Consider the following 15,472-nt stretch of genomic DNA (forward strand, 5'->3'; position numbering starts at 1 on the left):
TGCCAAGTGTAGTTCACTTTTGGTATTATCCACCAGAGGACAACGCTTCTAAAACACGATCCCCCACTGAGCTGAAGCTGTGAAACCCTGGCTGTGATAGAAGTAGGTTTGAGACTTCAGCCAGTGCTTGAGAACCTCCTCACTGTGCAGCTTACCTCACTCCTAATGAGGCTCAAGGGGCTCCAAACAAACAGATGGGCAACAGAGTCTACTGACAGACCATCTGCTCAACACCACAGAGTACAGGTGAAAACACAAGGCATTTCTCCAGCTGTTCCTTGTATCAGGGATGTTGCAAACCAAGGAAGTGTTGCTGTGATCTTAAATCTAAGATAATAATAGACATTAGATCTATCAACTGCCAAAGATAATCAAAATGCAACCTTCTCCTAAAGAAAGATGTCTCTCAGCACTTTAAAAGTAATGCTGTGCTATCCTTCCATAAGGTGCTTCACAAAGAATAAATTTCAGTTAATACTAATACATTTCTCTCATATTTTCCTTTTGTTCTGTGCTGAACTAGGACTTTTCATGCCCTGCATGGGACATTCTACTCTACTTGCATTGCAAAATTTCCATCTTTATGAAAAGTAACACAAGTTCAATTAAACGCCAACATCTGTTAACTTGTCGCTATTTTTTTTCCCAATGGCACCATGCACTAAGCAGTCATGAGAGGAGATTGGATGAAGAGCATTTTAATTCCATGCACTGGCACACAGAATGTTCTAGAACTGCTCACACATTTATAAAAAATACAGACACTTAGTATTACTCCTGCCCTTAAATTTTTGTCAACTCATTTCCTATAATCTCAGTTCTGTTCCATTCCGTGTCGTTTAGAAGGTTTTCATTCCTGAGTGACATGTCCTCATCTTCTTAGAGTGTGCATTCTTTAATCTCATGAAAGCAGGTTCTGTTCTTTTTGTGTGTGCAAATCTATTAACCCAAATTTATAACCTACCTCATAATTTGCACTAGGCTCAGGTTTATAAACCTTGTTGCCTCTATCTCCTGCATAGTGCAAGTATAACTGTCTATGTCTTAGTATCATAGAATAGTATGTGTGGAAAGGACGTCTGGAGGCCATCAAGTCCAGCACCCTGCTCAGATAAAAGATAGCTTTAAAGGCTGGTAAGGGATATTCTCCAGCTGAGTTTTGCAATTTTCCAACTCTACACTGTTGGAGACCCCACAGACCCATTTGTTTCAGTGCTTAACCTCTATTAGGGAGAAGAATTACTCCTGTATATGCTGGAATATTGAAAACTTGAAATTTGTTTTCTTATTTTGTGACCTGTCACTAAGAAAATTCTGGCTTTGACCCAACCCATAGTCCCCATTAAAAATCTTGACAGTATGAAGTACCCTGGGTCAGATCCATAAAGGTATCAAAGCACCTATCTTGCGTTTACATATGTAAATTTCTTTTTAGCTTCTGCACAGTAAGTAACAACTTTGCAAACCGTTATGATCTTTACATTCCTTTTTGCTACTCGGTGCTATTTCTGCTGCAGCCTAAGTATGCTGACCACACCTTTGTCATACTGAAGACCAGCTTGCATCTTTGACTTTTTGGGGACTTGTACATCTAAGGTATAATCTAATTCCTTGTATGACTGATCAGTCTTGGTTGTTCTGGACAAAGGCTTTATTCTAAATTCAGAACACGCATCAGTGTTTTCACAATATTTTTACTATCACCATTACTTATGGATATGATGTCACAGTTGTAATACACTCTACGTTATGATTGTCTGTATAAAGGACAGTGAATTTCTTGCTGATAACAAATGGACAGGTTTGTCTGGGAGAGGTTGACCTGGCATTTCAAACAATCCATGTAGAAAGTTCAGAGCAGAGCTTCACTTCGAAGGACCTGAACAAGGGGTAGCCTCAAAGCAAGCAGTTTTAAGAATCAATTCTCTCTCCCAATTTTCTTACAGAGTTTGTCTGACTAGATTCAGTTTTAGACTTTAGATATATTTGCATTTGCATTCAACTCATACTTATGTGCAACTTAAAACTGACTGAGCCTGATTTTCATCAAGCAGAAAGTAGATTTATAGCTGCTGAAGAATTGGCAATTTCATCCTGATTTTGAGACAGCATAAAGCTTCTGCTAAGCAACTGTTCTTTACTGGTCTTCGAAGGTCCTAGTTCCTGAAAGCATGTGCCTAATACAGGCATATATAATATCCTTGTTCCCAAACAATTACATCTGTCTGCAATTGGATGTTGGAACTCCTTGATTTCCTGCCATTTTGAATTCCTTGTGAACTTCCCATCCTTAGCATGGAAAGGTTTTCCCATGTGTAGAGGAGCTAGCAAAGCCTTGTTTCCTGCAAGTATGTGCTCTATATGCCCTCAGATCCTAGTTTAGTTCTGAGCAATGCCTAGTCTTCTTCCTACACCTTCACTACTTATCATCCAGTATGGTGAGACTGAAAGCTGCACATTACCCATGTAACACAAGCCAGGTGGCTTAATAAACCTAGAGCAGATAGAAAGCATGATAACTGGAATCTAGCTGCTGCAATTTTAGTGGATAATCAAATCAGTTATCCCTCTACCTAATTTCTGGTTTTCAAGAAATGTACCGAAATACAATTGTGTTTGATATTTCTTCTGTCAAATCAGACTGGTTTGGAAAAGCTTGAAATTTATTCATGGGAGGAATGGGCAAGATACTGTAGAAGCTTCATTTCCTCAGAAAATCAGGTTAGAACTTCTCTGATAATGGATTAGAGTTTTGCTCTATCCAAAGATCACTTAAGATAAGTCTTGGACAAAGACTTCAAAACAATATAAGGTAAAGGAGTCAAGGGAGGTTTTAATCTGCGTGATGACTGCCAAGAAGTTTTTGTTGAAGCATAAATTTTGGCAGGAGGATATCAAATACCTCTTATATTTGGCTGTGCTTTTATATCTGCGGCAGGAAGAAGCTGTATTGTTGGAATTGCTATGCTGATATCAGTTGATAATCTCTTGCATGCTAGAGGTCTTGGTTATTAAATTCAGACCAATGAAAATGGTGTTAGGCATATTCTATGCTAGTAGTTCTGACATAGAAAGCTATCTGGCTCAAAAAATAAGTAAAATCAGCATTTAGATATGATAAAACCGTTTGTTTAAAGTGAAGACAATGCTGAAATTGAATCATTTTAAACTGTAATTGCATTCTGAATTAGTTTCTTAAGGAAAAGTTAAGCATTTCCCAGAAGAAGGTACAGTTAACCTCTTTAATGTCATAAAAATGCCATAAATAACTAAGAATTTGTCAAGAATAAAACACTGCAGCTTGAACAACAGTATTGAAAGGATTGGGATTTTAACCTCCAGCCCGGTGTCTCCATAGTAATATCAAGAAAGGAGAATTGAAATTCAAGTTTATTTTTACTCTACACACTACAGCTTTTGTCACAAACCTCCTAAAAAATGAATTGTGCACATTTCACCATCTTGTCTCTCTGTAGACAGATGGATATATCTAAAAGGCTCAAATTTTCAAAAATAGCCCATGATTTTTGAATACCAAGTTCTCTTTTGTATTTTGGGAGTTGTACACCCAGACAGCCTTGTCAGTCCATGTTGGATTAGGTCCAATTTTCAAAGAAGAAATTCAACAGTACCCACTGATGCACATGGGCAACCCTATATATCTCAAAGTCACACTGAGGTGCCTATCTATGTTTTAAAAACCTATGTCAGGATGTTGAGTTGAGGGATTTTGAGAAAGAGTGAGGATTACCAGTCTTATCTTTTGGGAGAATTCAAAGCTTTTATAGAAACCATTCCCGTGCTAGTACATTTGGTCACCTGCAATGTACCAGCCTTGTCCAGAGGAAAATAAAGAGGAAATAACCTTTATTTGATTTTTAAAGTTAAGGAAAAATTTCCCTAATTTCCTTTGATTTAAATGTTTAAAATGTACACAATAGGTTATCAGTTGCAAAGCAGTGATAGAAAAAGATTGCTTCTCAGATCCTTCAGACTCTCCACCTCTACCTTCAGTAGCAAATGGGAGATGGGAAAATAGAGGGCTGCATGTTTTGCAGTGAAGAATGAATTCTGGAGCAGCTGCTTCCATTCTTTCAGACTTCATCTGCATTAGCAGCAAGCCCATGTTCTGGAATTGTGTGCAGCTGGCCAGAATCCATACATGGGTTCTGCAGAGTTTTTTAGATTCTTTACATTGATGTGAGGCTTGCCCCCAGCCCAGATGCTTTGCCTTTTCAGGTGTTATTCAAAAGATGAGTTGTTCCTCATGTAGGCTATATATATCTGCTAAGCTTGTAAATCACATCAAGGATTCTTTTCTTTTCTGTAAAGGATACAGGAAGTTGTCTCTCCTTGATAGCTTTTGTCTTAAAAGCATGTTTTCTCCTAAAGCAGTTTTACCATATCCCTGAAGCATAGTTGTTTCTAGTTTACAATCTCAGAGCTGTACACCCAAAGACTTTATTGTTTCTGAAACAAATAATAGCTTTCATTGTAATTATTTATTCTGTAGTTGTCCACTGTGTTTATGTTTTCCCCAGATATTTGTTGTCATAGGGCATAAGTCACTCTTGACTGAAATTGTTCGTAAGGTCTATGGAAAGTTATTGACGGACGGATTTCCTGAGCCCCACTCACAAAATTATTCTTATAATTGTGACCATGTTTTGGAATTCCAGAATTACAGTGCTACAAATGGAAAATTCAGCAGGAGGTATTGCAGATGCTGCAAAATCTGCATCATTTTAATTTGGAAGGTCTGCGTTGTGTTAGTATGCCTAAAACAGAAATGAAGCAGCTCATCTAAGGTCCCTGTGACAGAGTGCTGCTGGCTGAGAAGATCACCACCCCTATTCAGTTTTCTATTGCCTGTTCTGCACGAGGCTGTGATACCCACAGCACAGGATGGACAGTGTGTGACCTATGGTCATTCAGAGCCTAATGTTGGCACACAGCCACCATCAACAGATTTTACCACAGGCTGCTTGGCTAGAAACTAAGGCAGGTGAGAAGCAGAAGTAATAGACTTCTAATTCTTCTGCTGTGTGGGATATGTTCTTCCTGGCGGAGATGTAGATGCACAGTTGAGAGCAGTAAGTCTTCAGGTAGTTTGAAAATCTGAAAAGTACTGCTAGTCAAAGGTGCAGTGCTGCCTTAGTAGCTGCATAAAAGTTATCTTGCCATCCCTTGGCCACAGTAATATTCAGTTGCAGACTAGAAAATAATGATGTTAATTCTTTTACAGGAAAGAAATTAATTCAGACAACTTTCCTAGCCAAAGTTGCTGGTTTTAATTTCATTCTGTATCTTTAGTCAGAATAAGCCTTGTTCTCATAACCCTATCCAGACCCTTCAATGCAGCCAGGAGCAGAACTGATACTGCCTGAGATCCTGACAGGAGATTCACCTTCAAGACCAGCCTCTTTTCCTGTAGGAAATGCTCTCTGTTGTACAGAAAAGCACATTTAAATTTGTAGTTTGACAGCAACAGAAATTAAACCCCCCAGTTTAATTTACGAAAACTGATGTAACTTTTCTCCATTACATAGCTTTTGAGCAATTGCTCATGATGCATGATCTTGTGCCTGGAGACCTTCTTACCTAAGACAGGAACAGAACTCATTGTCTGTTTTATTTGGTAATTTATATAATAAAACTTGTGTGTTTTGCTTGTAAAATGATGCAGAGGGTAAGATTTAGGAGAAAAGTGTAAGACCTTATGGATTTCATATTATATTAAAACAAAATTTCAAACACCTACAGTTTAAGTCTTTGCAATCCAGTAGAAAAATACAGAAAAGACTACTGAGAAAGGTAACTGCAAAAATTACATAGGGTGCATGCCAATGAAGAAAAAAGTTAAGATATAACCTCAAGTATGTAATTAAAAGTAGCAGGATTATATTTGAAAGAGTTGAGTATTAAGAGCAACACTTTGACAGAATGAGTTATCAAGGTTTTACTGCTTGCAGTGAACAGACAATGAAGCAATGTCTTAGGAGAAATTACTGCAGATGGACATTTTTGAAACTAGACCAGACAAAAATACAAACCCCAATTGGGAGCAAGTGTATTCTGCGTGGGAGGTGAACTAGGTGAGGTGAACAGGGTGAGATGATAAAGTAAAAAGTGCAAGAAGTAGGAAAGACTTATAAATAAAGCACTTCTGTATCTTTGGGGATGAAAAATGTTACAGGAGCATAAACCACTTGTATTTATTTTTTAACAGATGGACCAAAGAAACCATCAAAAGATGACACATATAAATCTTCAAATGAACAAGGGTAGAAAATGTGGAGGCTTTTTTCTTTTTTCTTTTTTTTTTAAATTGAAGCAAACTGAACTAGGCTAATTGATGCTATTCAGAGACAGTACAAGGGATTGATATCTCACAGTCCCAAGCTGCAGAAGACAGCATGAATTTTATGAAAGTAGCAAGGAGAGGCTCAGGCGAACCTGGTGCCCACTGGGAAACTACTGAGTCTCAAAAAAAAAAAAAAAAAAAAAGGTGCAAGAGGATATGATATATTTTAAGTAGGATTGACCTTAATATATGAAGTTGTTGACCCATAATTTGCAGGTGACTTTGTGCATAGCCAAAGCTGTAGCATATTGCTCAGTCTTTCTCAGTTTTCAGCGTTTTGCTTCAGGTTAAGGATTCAGGATGTAGATACACACATGGGCTGGACCAGGGTCTGTTTTACCTCATATTTGAAAAACATTTTATCTTCTGTCTTACGTGCTATAGGTATCAAATCTGACCCAAGGGGGTGTGGGGCATTCTGTGTCTATGGGAATGTTGGTATTGGGGCTGCAATATGCAACAAAAAATTAAGTGCTGGGGGCCATGATGTGTTGGAAACACATAACTCCTGCATCTCCCAGCAACAGAAAACTACATTAAGGGACCACACATGCCACACAGCTCCCTACAGTGCTCTCTGGACCTGCCAAGAGACTTTCAGATAGGGTCAGGGACTTCCAGATATTGTGAACCTTCTCAGACCTAGCTTATCAATACAGACAGGTACCTTACCTGATAAGAATCAATTGTGAATCCTGCCCTTGTTGGCAACACTGTGACTGGAATCCTTTGATTATGAGCTCTTCTTTTCAGGGGAACTATTTGTTTATTGCAGCTTGCCTCTCACAAAGCTGTGGCAGTTTGACAGAATAGGACACTAATGGAGAAAAGGTAGCTCTTTACTGCCTTGTGTCAGTGTTTGCAGAAACCTGCTTCGGCCAACACCAATAATTTGCCATTACTCTGCACTAATTTAGGTATCTGCAGAGAAACATTAAGGAAAATCCATTAGGGAAATTTTCAACGACATCAAATGCATTAAAGATCCAGAAAGGTAGCCTAAATTTCAGTTATGATGACACCAGGTGTCTTTGGACTTGTTATCTACTAAATAGTTAAAATAATGCCACTAACAATAATATACGCTAGACAGAGAGAGAAATCTTTTCTTTTAATGATGCCTCTTAACTATATTCCATGTTCTCCTAGGTTTGCCCTATCCCATCCCAGCCTCCACAGCCTACTGTTGTTCCAAAGCCAGTTCAATCTGTCATACATGTTCCATTACAACCAAGCTGCCCGGGCCGAGGCAAGATGGCAAAGCTCATCAATCCAGAAGAGATGACATCCAGGGATTATTACTTTGATTCCTATGCTCACTTTGGAATTCATGAGGTAATATTTATTTTTGTTTCAGCAATTGTTAAATAACTAAGGATATAGTGATAATAATTATTATTTCTTTGATTTATTACTTACTTATCTGTATCCCACTTGCTTGTGATTGTATTCCTCTGCCTTTCCTCAGACAATTGTGTAATCTAGTTAAGTGCCAGAGGTATCACCCACTTCTCTAGAGACCTGTACTTAAAACCTCTGTCCCACTTAGATTCTTACATATGAGCTCTCTGCCGAGCTTCTTGTAGCTGTCTGTGCGGTGGTGAACTTCATGAATGCATCAATGCAGTGCATTTATGAGGGCTGCAAACCAGCCCAGCCACAACCATGGACACATCCTGATTGCTGAGTCGGGGATTCTGTTCTCTTGCATGTTTGAGCACAGACATCAGCAGAACAGCTACTCAGCTGACATGAGAAGCCAAGCAGTTTCTTGACTCTTGGCATGTTACTTGAATGCACAGGCTGCATTGATGGGAACATTAAGCCAAATTGCTTCCATTAAATACACTTCTGGAAAGAATTTGAAATACTTGATGGACCATTTACTATCAAAAAGTTGTCTATAAGTGAGTTCTGAAGAAGTTACTTTGCCCTGTTGGTATTTTTGAGATGCAAGAGGATGGGATCTTTAAGAGCAGGATGCAAAAAAACAAATGTGAGATGACTCAGTGAACTCCTCACAAACAGCATAACAAACAATATCTATTTCCATTACTCTCATAATTGTTTGGGGGGGTGTATACATAAAAGTAAGATTTCTATCTGCCAATAGCATCTTGCCAGTGTAGCATTCAGAAATTCAGTCCAAGAATGGAAGAAGATAGAGAAACAATTGAGTAGGAAGGAGACCTAGGAGAAATTTTGAAGACACATCAGAGACCTTAAACTGAAGGGGTCTCCTGATGGAAGGATACAGCCATGTAGGTTGCAGGGAGTGCAGGGAACTCCTTGCTGAGGCTGGGAAGTTGGAGGTTTCCTCCTTGTCTGCAGGAGGTTTGCACTGGTAAAGGATCTGTGTCAACAAGTAAAGGAGTTGCTAGAGGAGGCTGGCAGACTTTGAAGCATCAGGGGCATGAGGAAGAGACTGACTGGATCTCTGAGACCCTGAAGGTACAAGAGCCTAAAACCCCAACTGTAGTGAAAGGAGGGACAGTCAAAGTCTGTACTTACCAGGTTTGGAAGTGGGGACTCCTCTGATGGTGAAGGCTGGAAACTTGTGACTTCTGGTAACAGGAGGGAGGCTCTTGATCCACCTGCAGATCTCTGGTTACAGAATAGGGTCAGTGTCTTCTTTGCAGATGAGGAGCAGGAAGTTCTGTCCAGCTAACCTCTGTCCCTTAGACCAGCCCTTAGAGCCTGCTGCTCTTCTGGCATAAGCACCAGTGAGACCTGGAGCATATCAAGTGTCACTGGGCAGCTCCTAGGATGGTGATCAACAGCAAGGTGTGCCAGGTGGATTTTTGACTCAATTCTAACAGCGCAAACAAGGACTTGAGGAGAAGTGCTACCACAGGTCCACAATTGCTTGTGCAGGTGGTGTCAATGACAAGTTTTCAGTTTTTATATCTATGGGACCCTCTTTGAGGATTGAGGTCTGCTAGGAAGAGATGGAATCCACCTGAAAAAACAGGCCAAAAGGCATCAGTATTGACTCCTGGAGAGATACCACTAGTGACTGGCCTCCAGATGGACTTTGTGCTGCTCCTTACAACATTTTGGGAGCAGCAGTTCAGTCAGGTTTCAGTCCACTGCACTGACCATTTATGTAGTCCATACTTCATCCATTTTTCAATGAGGATGTTATGGGAAACAATGTTGAAAATCTTGGAAAAAATCAAGATAAAACCCATCCACTCCTCTTCCCTCATTCACAAAGCCCATTATTTCACCATAGAAAGATACCAGGTGGTCAGTCATCTCCAAATCCAAAAGACTCCCGGTCACCTTCTTGTCCTTAACATGTGTGGAAACAGTTTCCATGGGAGTGTACTCACACCTTTCCAGTGGTGGTGGACTGCTCTTTGCCTGATACCAAACGATGCTTTATGATGATAAAAGTATCCTTTTATTCATCTGCAGTTATTGAGTATACATAGTGTCCTGCCAAGACAGGTAAGTAAGCAGCTGATACATGTAACAATCCCCTTCATGATTGCCTCAGGCTGCTGGGCAGTGAACTGATCCTTTTCGTCGTGAAATTGAAAAACTCATTTGTCTACTCACTTAAACTATGAAATTAGGCAGTAGTATAAGCAAACCTTCAGCCTTCTAGACATAACAGAAGCATTTTCAGAAAACTAAATTGTGTGTTGAATGGTCTGCTTCTCTTAAAAATGGCACCTGGGTCTTGGCCTGGATCCTCTTTATTGATATAGTTTGCCTGAAATATATACAAGAGAAGGCAAGGTATCCATGAAATTAAATGCATGTCCTGCTGCTATCAGTGCATCAAAAATCAGCACCGAACAATGACAACTTAAAGTGGTGAGATAGAGGTCTAGGTTATACAATAGTATCTTCCAGAAATTGGTCAGATAAATGAGTGGATAGAAGAGCAGTGAGGGAGGACCTTACAATACAGGATTTCTAAGCTCTGCTATGGACTTCTGCCTCAAGTTGGGCAAGGCTAATGGCTTATGGAACAATTTCTTTTCTGTTCAAAGTGGAACCACAGAAGGTCCCTCTGCTGAGGCTCTGGGTTGTGCATGATTTAGGTCTGGATTTCTGTACGGCTTCTGCCTATTCCCAAAGCAGTGCTGTGGTTAGAGTACATTCTGGTTGTCAATTGTGAGAGTGAATAGCAGAATAAAATCATACAGGGGACGTCATGCTGCTTCTTAATAATGCAGCTCTAAGTAGCTGGCGTTTTACAGCTGCTTTGATGTGCACACCCCAAAGTACTTGAGAAACCCTTCATGTTGTGTATTGATAATGCTTAAATGATAGCAAGGGAATGCATTCAGCAACAGCGTGGAATGCATATAAGCACTTCAGATGGTGACACAATGCTTTTATTTTCATCACAGGAAATGTTAAAAGATGAAGTGCGCACGTTAACCTATAGAAACTCAATGTATCACAATAAACATGTTTTTAAAGATAAGATTGTCCTCGATGTTGGAAGTGGCACGGGAATCCTCTCCATGTTTGCTGCAAAGGCAGGAGCAAAGAAGGTATATGGGGTAAGAAGACTTTATCTCACATTTTGAATTTGTTTGTGCATTTTGCATGAGAATTTGGCATCATGATTTACCTTTTTTTACTTGTCTTGGTTTGAAATTCTTCTCTCCAAGCTCATCTGGGGCTTGGTTTATAGTGACTTCAGTGGAGTTCTGTTGTAGTCTATGACTTGCACTACTGTGCTTTTTCCAAATTGAAATGCAATGTCTTTTAGGAACTTTCAGAACTTTCGGAACTTTGCAGAACTTTTGGTGATTTGGTACATACCCACATTTCTTCTTGGCTGAAAAAAAATGTTAAAGAGACTCACTCCTACTCAGAGGGGTTAAGGGAACTATCTTGCTTTTAAATTTTCAAGGTCTGCAACTTTGTAGTCTTGGAAACAAATTTCCTTAATACACTTTTCCCTGCATATTACAACTCAGCAAATTGTGCGAGAAAGCATGTGCATGTTTTCTGTGCCAACAATAACACTTTTCAGAGGCAGAAGGAAATGATTACCTTAAATACATTGAACTTTAGGAGCATGAATGTGCTGTTCTCTGCAGAGAAGTCATTACGGAGAGCATAGATTTGCTTACTAAGTATACTCAAAATTATTTGTACTGACTCTAAAATGACAAACGCAATTTCTTTTTGCTTTGGACTTCTGTTTGCCCTGAAGACACAATGCAACATCGAAAAGGGGAAATAGATATTATTTCTCTGTATACTTCTCTTCAACAAAATTGTTTGCTAAAACTTAATTGGGTATATCTGTGCATTTGAAGACACTGATGTCACTAAGTACCCAAACTGTGCGTCTTTATTACTGGTAGTGATACATGAAATACCATTTCAATTCTCTGGCTTATATTTTCAAAACCCAGTGTTACTTCTGAGTATCTCATCTGAATATCCGACTAGAGCATGAAACTATAGATGGCTGAAATCAAAAGGTGCTGGAAAAAGTTTCAGAGTTTAAGCCTGAGACTGGCAGCTGGAATGTATTTCCTTGTGAATCAAGTATTATTTATTAATACGATTTATTACCTCAAAGCCTCAGAGAGGATAAACCCGCAGCTTTCTGTGATACAGAAACGCAGGTCTCATGCAAAGATGTTGCAGTGCTCTGGAAGTATAAGCATATACAAAATGATGATGCTGTGCTCCCACCTTCCTATCTCTCAGATCCCTGGCCATATGGTCTTCCTCCCTCCCTTGTGCTGGCACTGATGCTTATCTGATTCTACAGTGAGCCAGCTCACTGGCAGAAAATTCACCAAGTAAAAGAAAAGTAAATACTTTTCCACATGTTTGTTGTTGTTGGGGGGTGTGGGGGGGTGAGGTTGTTTGTTTGTTTGTTTTTTCCTTTGGACTTCTTTACAGTTCAGGGTTTACCTCAGGCTTTTATAAAGCTCAGTGACACACCAGTGCCAGCTCACCCATGGACTGTTCATTGCTAAAGCTGGTGGGTGTGCTATCCATGGAACTTAGCTCTCAGAGGAACTCCCTTAGGTGTGAAACTCTCTGCTACAGCCGAAGAATTTCAGCCTTCTTGTCAGATGAGCTGTCTCACGATGAACCCTGTATACAGCAAGCTGCAGAGTGGATTTGTGTTGGACAAGCAGCTATTTCAGAGATCTAGCAGTGGCAATCTTGTAGTCAAATTGAGAATTTATGGTCATATTGGCAAAGACTGCCAATGGAAACAGTGAGTGTTCCATTTAAGAAGCAAACATTTGCCATGAATTATTACATAGAGCTGTGATGTTCCAGTTTCTTCTCTACAGTTAGATGTGATTTTTCAAATAGCATGATGTGGGAACTGTTGACAAATGCAGAGTGTTGGTTTTTCAACCACAGAAATCACTCTCCTCTTACTCACTCTTCTTTGGGTTCAAATTCATCAACCACTCTGTCTGATTCTTCCCTTCTTATTCACTGTTGGAACTTATTCCTTGCCACTACCTAAGCCAACTGCTAGAATTATCTCTGGGCCTTCAAGAGTTGTAAATCATAGAATCATTAACTTAAAGACGTATCAAGTTGCCCAAGGACATGGCCAGTCCGATTTGGAAAATCTCCGAGGACAGAGACTCTAAATCCTCTCTCAGAACCTCTTCCAGGCCTAAAATCAGCAGGAATTTCCCTTGCCACAGCTCATGATTACTGACTTTTGTCTTGTCCCTGTGCATTTCAGAAAGGAGTTTGCTTTCCCTGCAAGCCCTTTTGGGATACTTTTATATAGCTTTTAGATTGAGGGGGATCTCTTCTACAGCCTGAACAGAACCAGCCCCCTCATTTTCTCTTCTTTCTTCACCTGCTCTGAGCCCTAACCCTTGTGGGAGGGTAACAATATGTCATGAAGTGATGTTCATCTAGCAGGGGAGCTGTTGTAAGAAATGTAGAGATAGGATTGGCACATAGCTGTCAGTGCTTGGGAAGGGTCAGTGAAGGACACAAAAATACATAAAATATCCCTTGAAGCCTTGGTTCATCTGCTACACTTAGTCATACAAAATTCAGGACAATCCCTGCAGTAGAACTATCTGAATTCTATGGTATTTTCAGACAAGGCAGTGTAGGTAAGAAGGAGTTAAACAGACACAGAAGATGAAGGCTCATGTTAGATGTCAGCTGCTTTGTATAAAAGGTTGGTGATGAGGACACAGCCCAGGGGAAATCTGGGAATCTTGTGACTGTTTCAGGAAGAGACTGCAGTAAAAGAGGAGACATTTGCATCAGTAGATTGAAGCGGAAGTAAAATGAGAGCAGAGGTGAATATACACACAGAGAACCAGATACAGCGGAAGCAACTCAAGGGTCCATGCTGGGATCATTACTGGTTAATATCTTCATTAAGGACAAGAGAGAGTGGGATTGAGTTCACCCTCAGCAGGTTTGCAGATGACACGAAACTGCATTGTGCAGCTGGTATACTTGAGGGAAAATACACCACACAGAGGAGTCCTGTCAGGCTTGAGGAGTGGGCCTGTGTGAACCTCATGATTCTCAACATGGCCAAGGACAGGGTCCTTCACTTGAATCAGGGCAATCCTTTGAAGGTCCCTTCAAGCCCAAACCATTATATGATTCTGTGATTATAAACTCAGGTACAGACTTATTTTATTGGAACATGCACTTTTCATAAAATCCAAATGCTTTGCAAAATAGGCCAGATTTGAGCAGATCACTGACTTGAAAGAAAACTGAGAAAAAAAAAAAACCTGACAACACCAATTTTTCCTCTGTTTCTTCACCTACAGAATTCAGGGTTGGGGTTTTTTTCTGAAATGAGTTGCTTTTTAAATTAAAATTCAGCCACACTATAGAGTCCAAGTCAAAATGCAGATGAACAGCTTTAGCCACCCTAAAGCAAGTTTATTTTCTGAAATATGTATTCCTTCATGAAACATTGAAGTGTTGGAGTTTTTTATTCTTTTGCTTCTTTGTGAAGGAAGCAGGTTTTTGGAACCTTGTCATCATTCATGAGAGAACTTTTTATTTCTTTGCACCTTTTTCTTTAGAAGGGTTGGAAAGCAACCTCCAAACACCTACATATGCATTCTTTATTTAAAAACCATCCAAAATGGGCAATGTAATTAAAAATGTCAGACAGATATGAATAAAGACAGGGAAAATGAGTATAAGGGCAGTAACTAGAGATGGGGCACACAGTCTGTCCAGTTTACAGTAAGGGAGGAACCTGGATGGAGCAAAAGGATGGCCCTCACCCCAAGGTATTTCTTCCTTGAACTCTCTGGACTGGCACTCAGGCTTTCCTTCCCACCAGGCAGTTTTAGTTTATGCTCAGGCCACAGAGCCAGACATTTTGAGGAGTGGTTTTCATCCATGGGCAAGCTAAGCAGAATTAATGCTTGTGTTCCCATGGGGACTGGGATTGATATTATGACTGCTATTACGTCTGTTTCATGGACAATATAAAAACAATAAAGGATTTGTGTGTCCTTGCACCCGCTGTCCTGCCATCTGTGAGTGCTATCACAGAGGTCAAGCACAATTTAACTTTTAGAGATTAAATGGGATTCACTGGATATATAAACCACTTCATTAGAGATAATATAGTTCTATTTGACGTTCCCATAAGGGAATTAGAGAGACAAGGATTATGCAAAGTAGTATCGTCCGTTTAATGCCAAATTTGGAAGAGGTAAATTAGGAACTGATTCAGTGACTACAAGCAACTTAGGCCTTCATGATTTTCAAGGGGCACAAAACCCAGAGAGATCCATGGAATGTAGTTTTTCTCTAAAAGATATTAAAGGTCATTGCAAACGTGCTTTTATGCTAGTACGCAGATTTTACAGAGTTTAAGGGCAAATCTAAAACTAGGAGGTACTCTGTAATTATTTTCCTAGAAAAAGCACTGAACTGGTCAAAGAAAAATCCATGCAGATCTTGATGTTCTTGTAAAGAGAAAATTTCAGTCATTTCTTATGTGTAAAATGCCTGCATTCTTTTGGAATAGCAGCTTTGCTAAAGATTATGGATTTTTCACATAGAAAACAATTGTTTCTTGGCATAGACCAGTACTGGCATATTTGAATTTTAATATTATTCACAAAGTTTGAACGTATTTTGTTT

The 15,472-nt window shown here is 39.7% G+C and overlaps 1 protein-coding gene across 1 annotated transcript in view; it reads left to right on the forward strand.

Annotated features, from left to right (window-relative positions):
• Nucleotides 1-15,472, forward strand: part of PRMT8 (protein arginine methyltransferase 8) — a gene marked incomplete at both ends in the record, with an annotated part of 56,720 nt that overhangs the window by 23,813 nt on the left and 17,435 nt on the right. Inside the window, 2 exons of the mRNA XM_082279336.1 lie at nt 7,514-7,699; nt 10,732-10,887. Coding sequence (XP_082135462.1) covers nt 7,514-7,699; nt 10,732-10,887 — 342 coding nt within the window. The remainder of the gene's footprint in view (nt 1-7,513; nt 7,700-10,731; nt 10,888-15,472) is intronic.

This window comes from Coloeus monedula, assembly GCF_965178545.1.
Source record: "Coloeus monedula genome assembly, chromosome: 3".
NCBI lineage: Eukaryota > Metazoa > Chordata > Aves > Passeriformes > Corvidae > Coloeus > Coloeus monedula.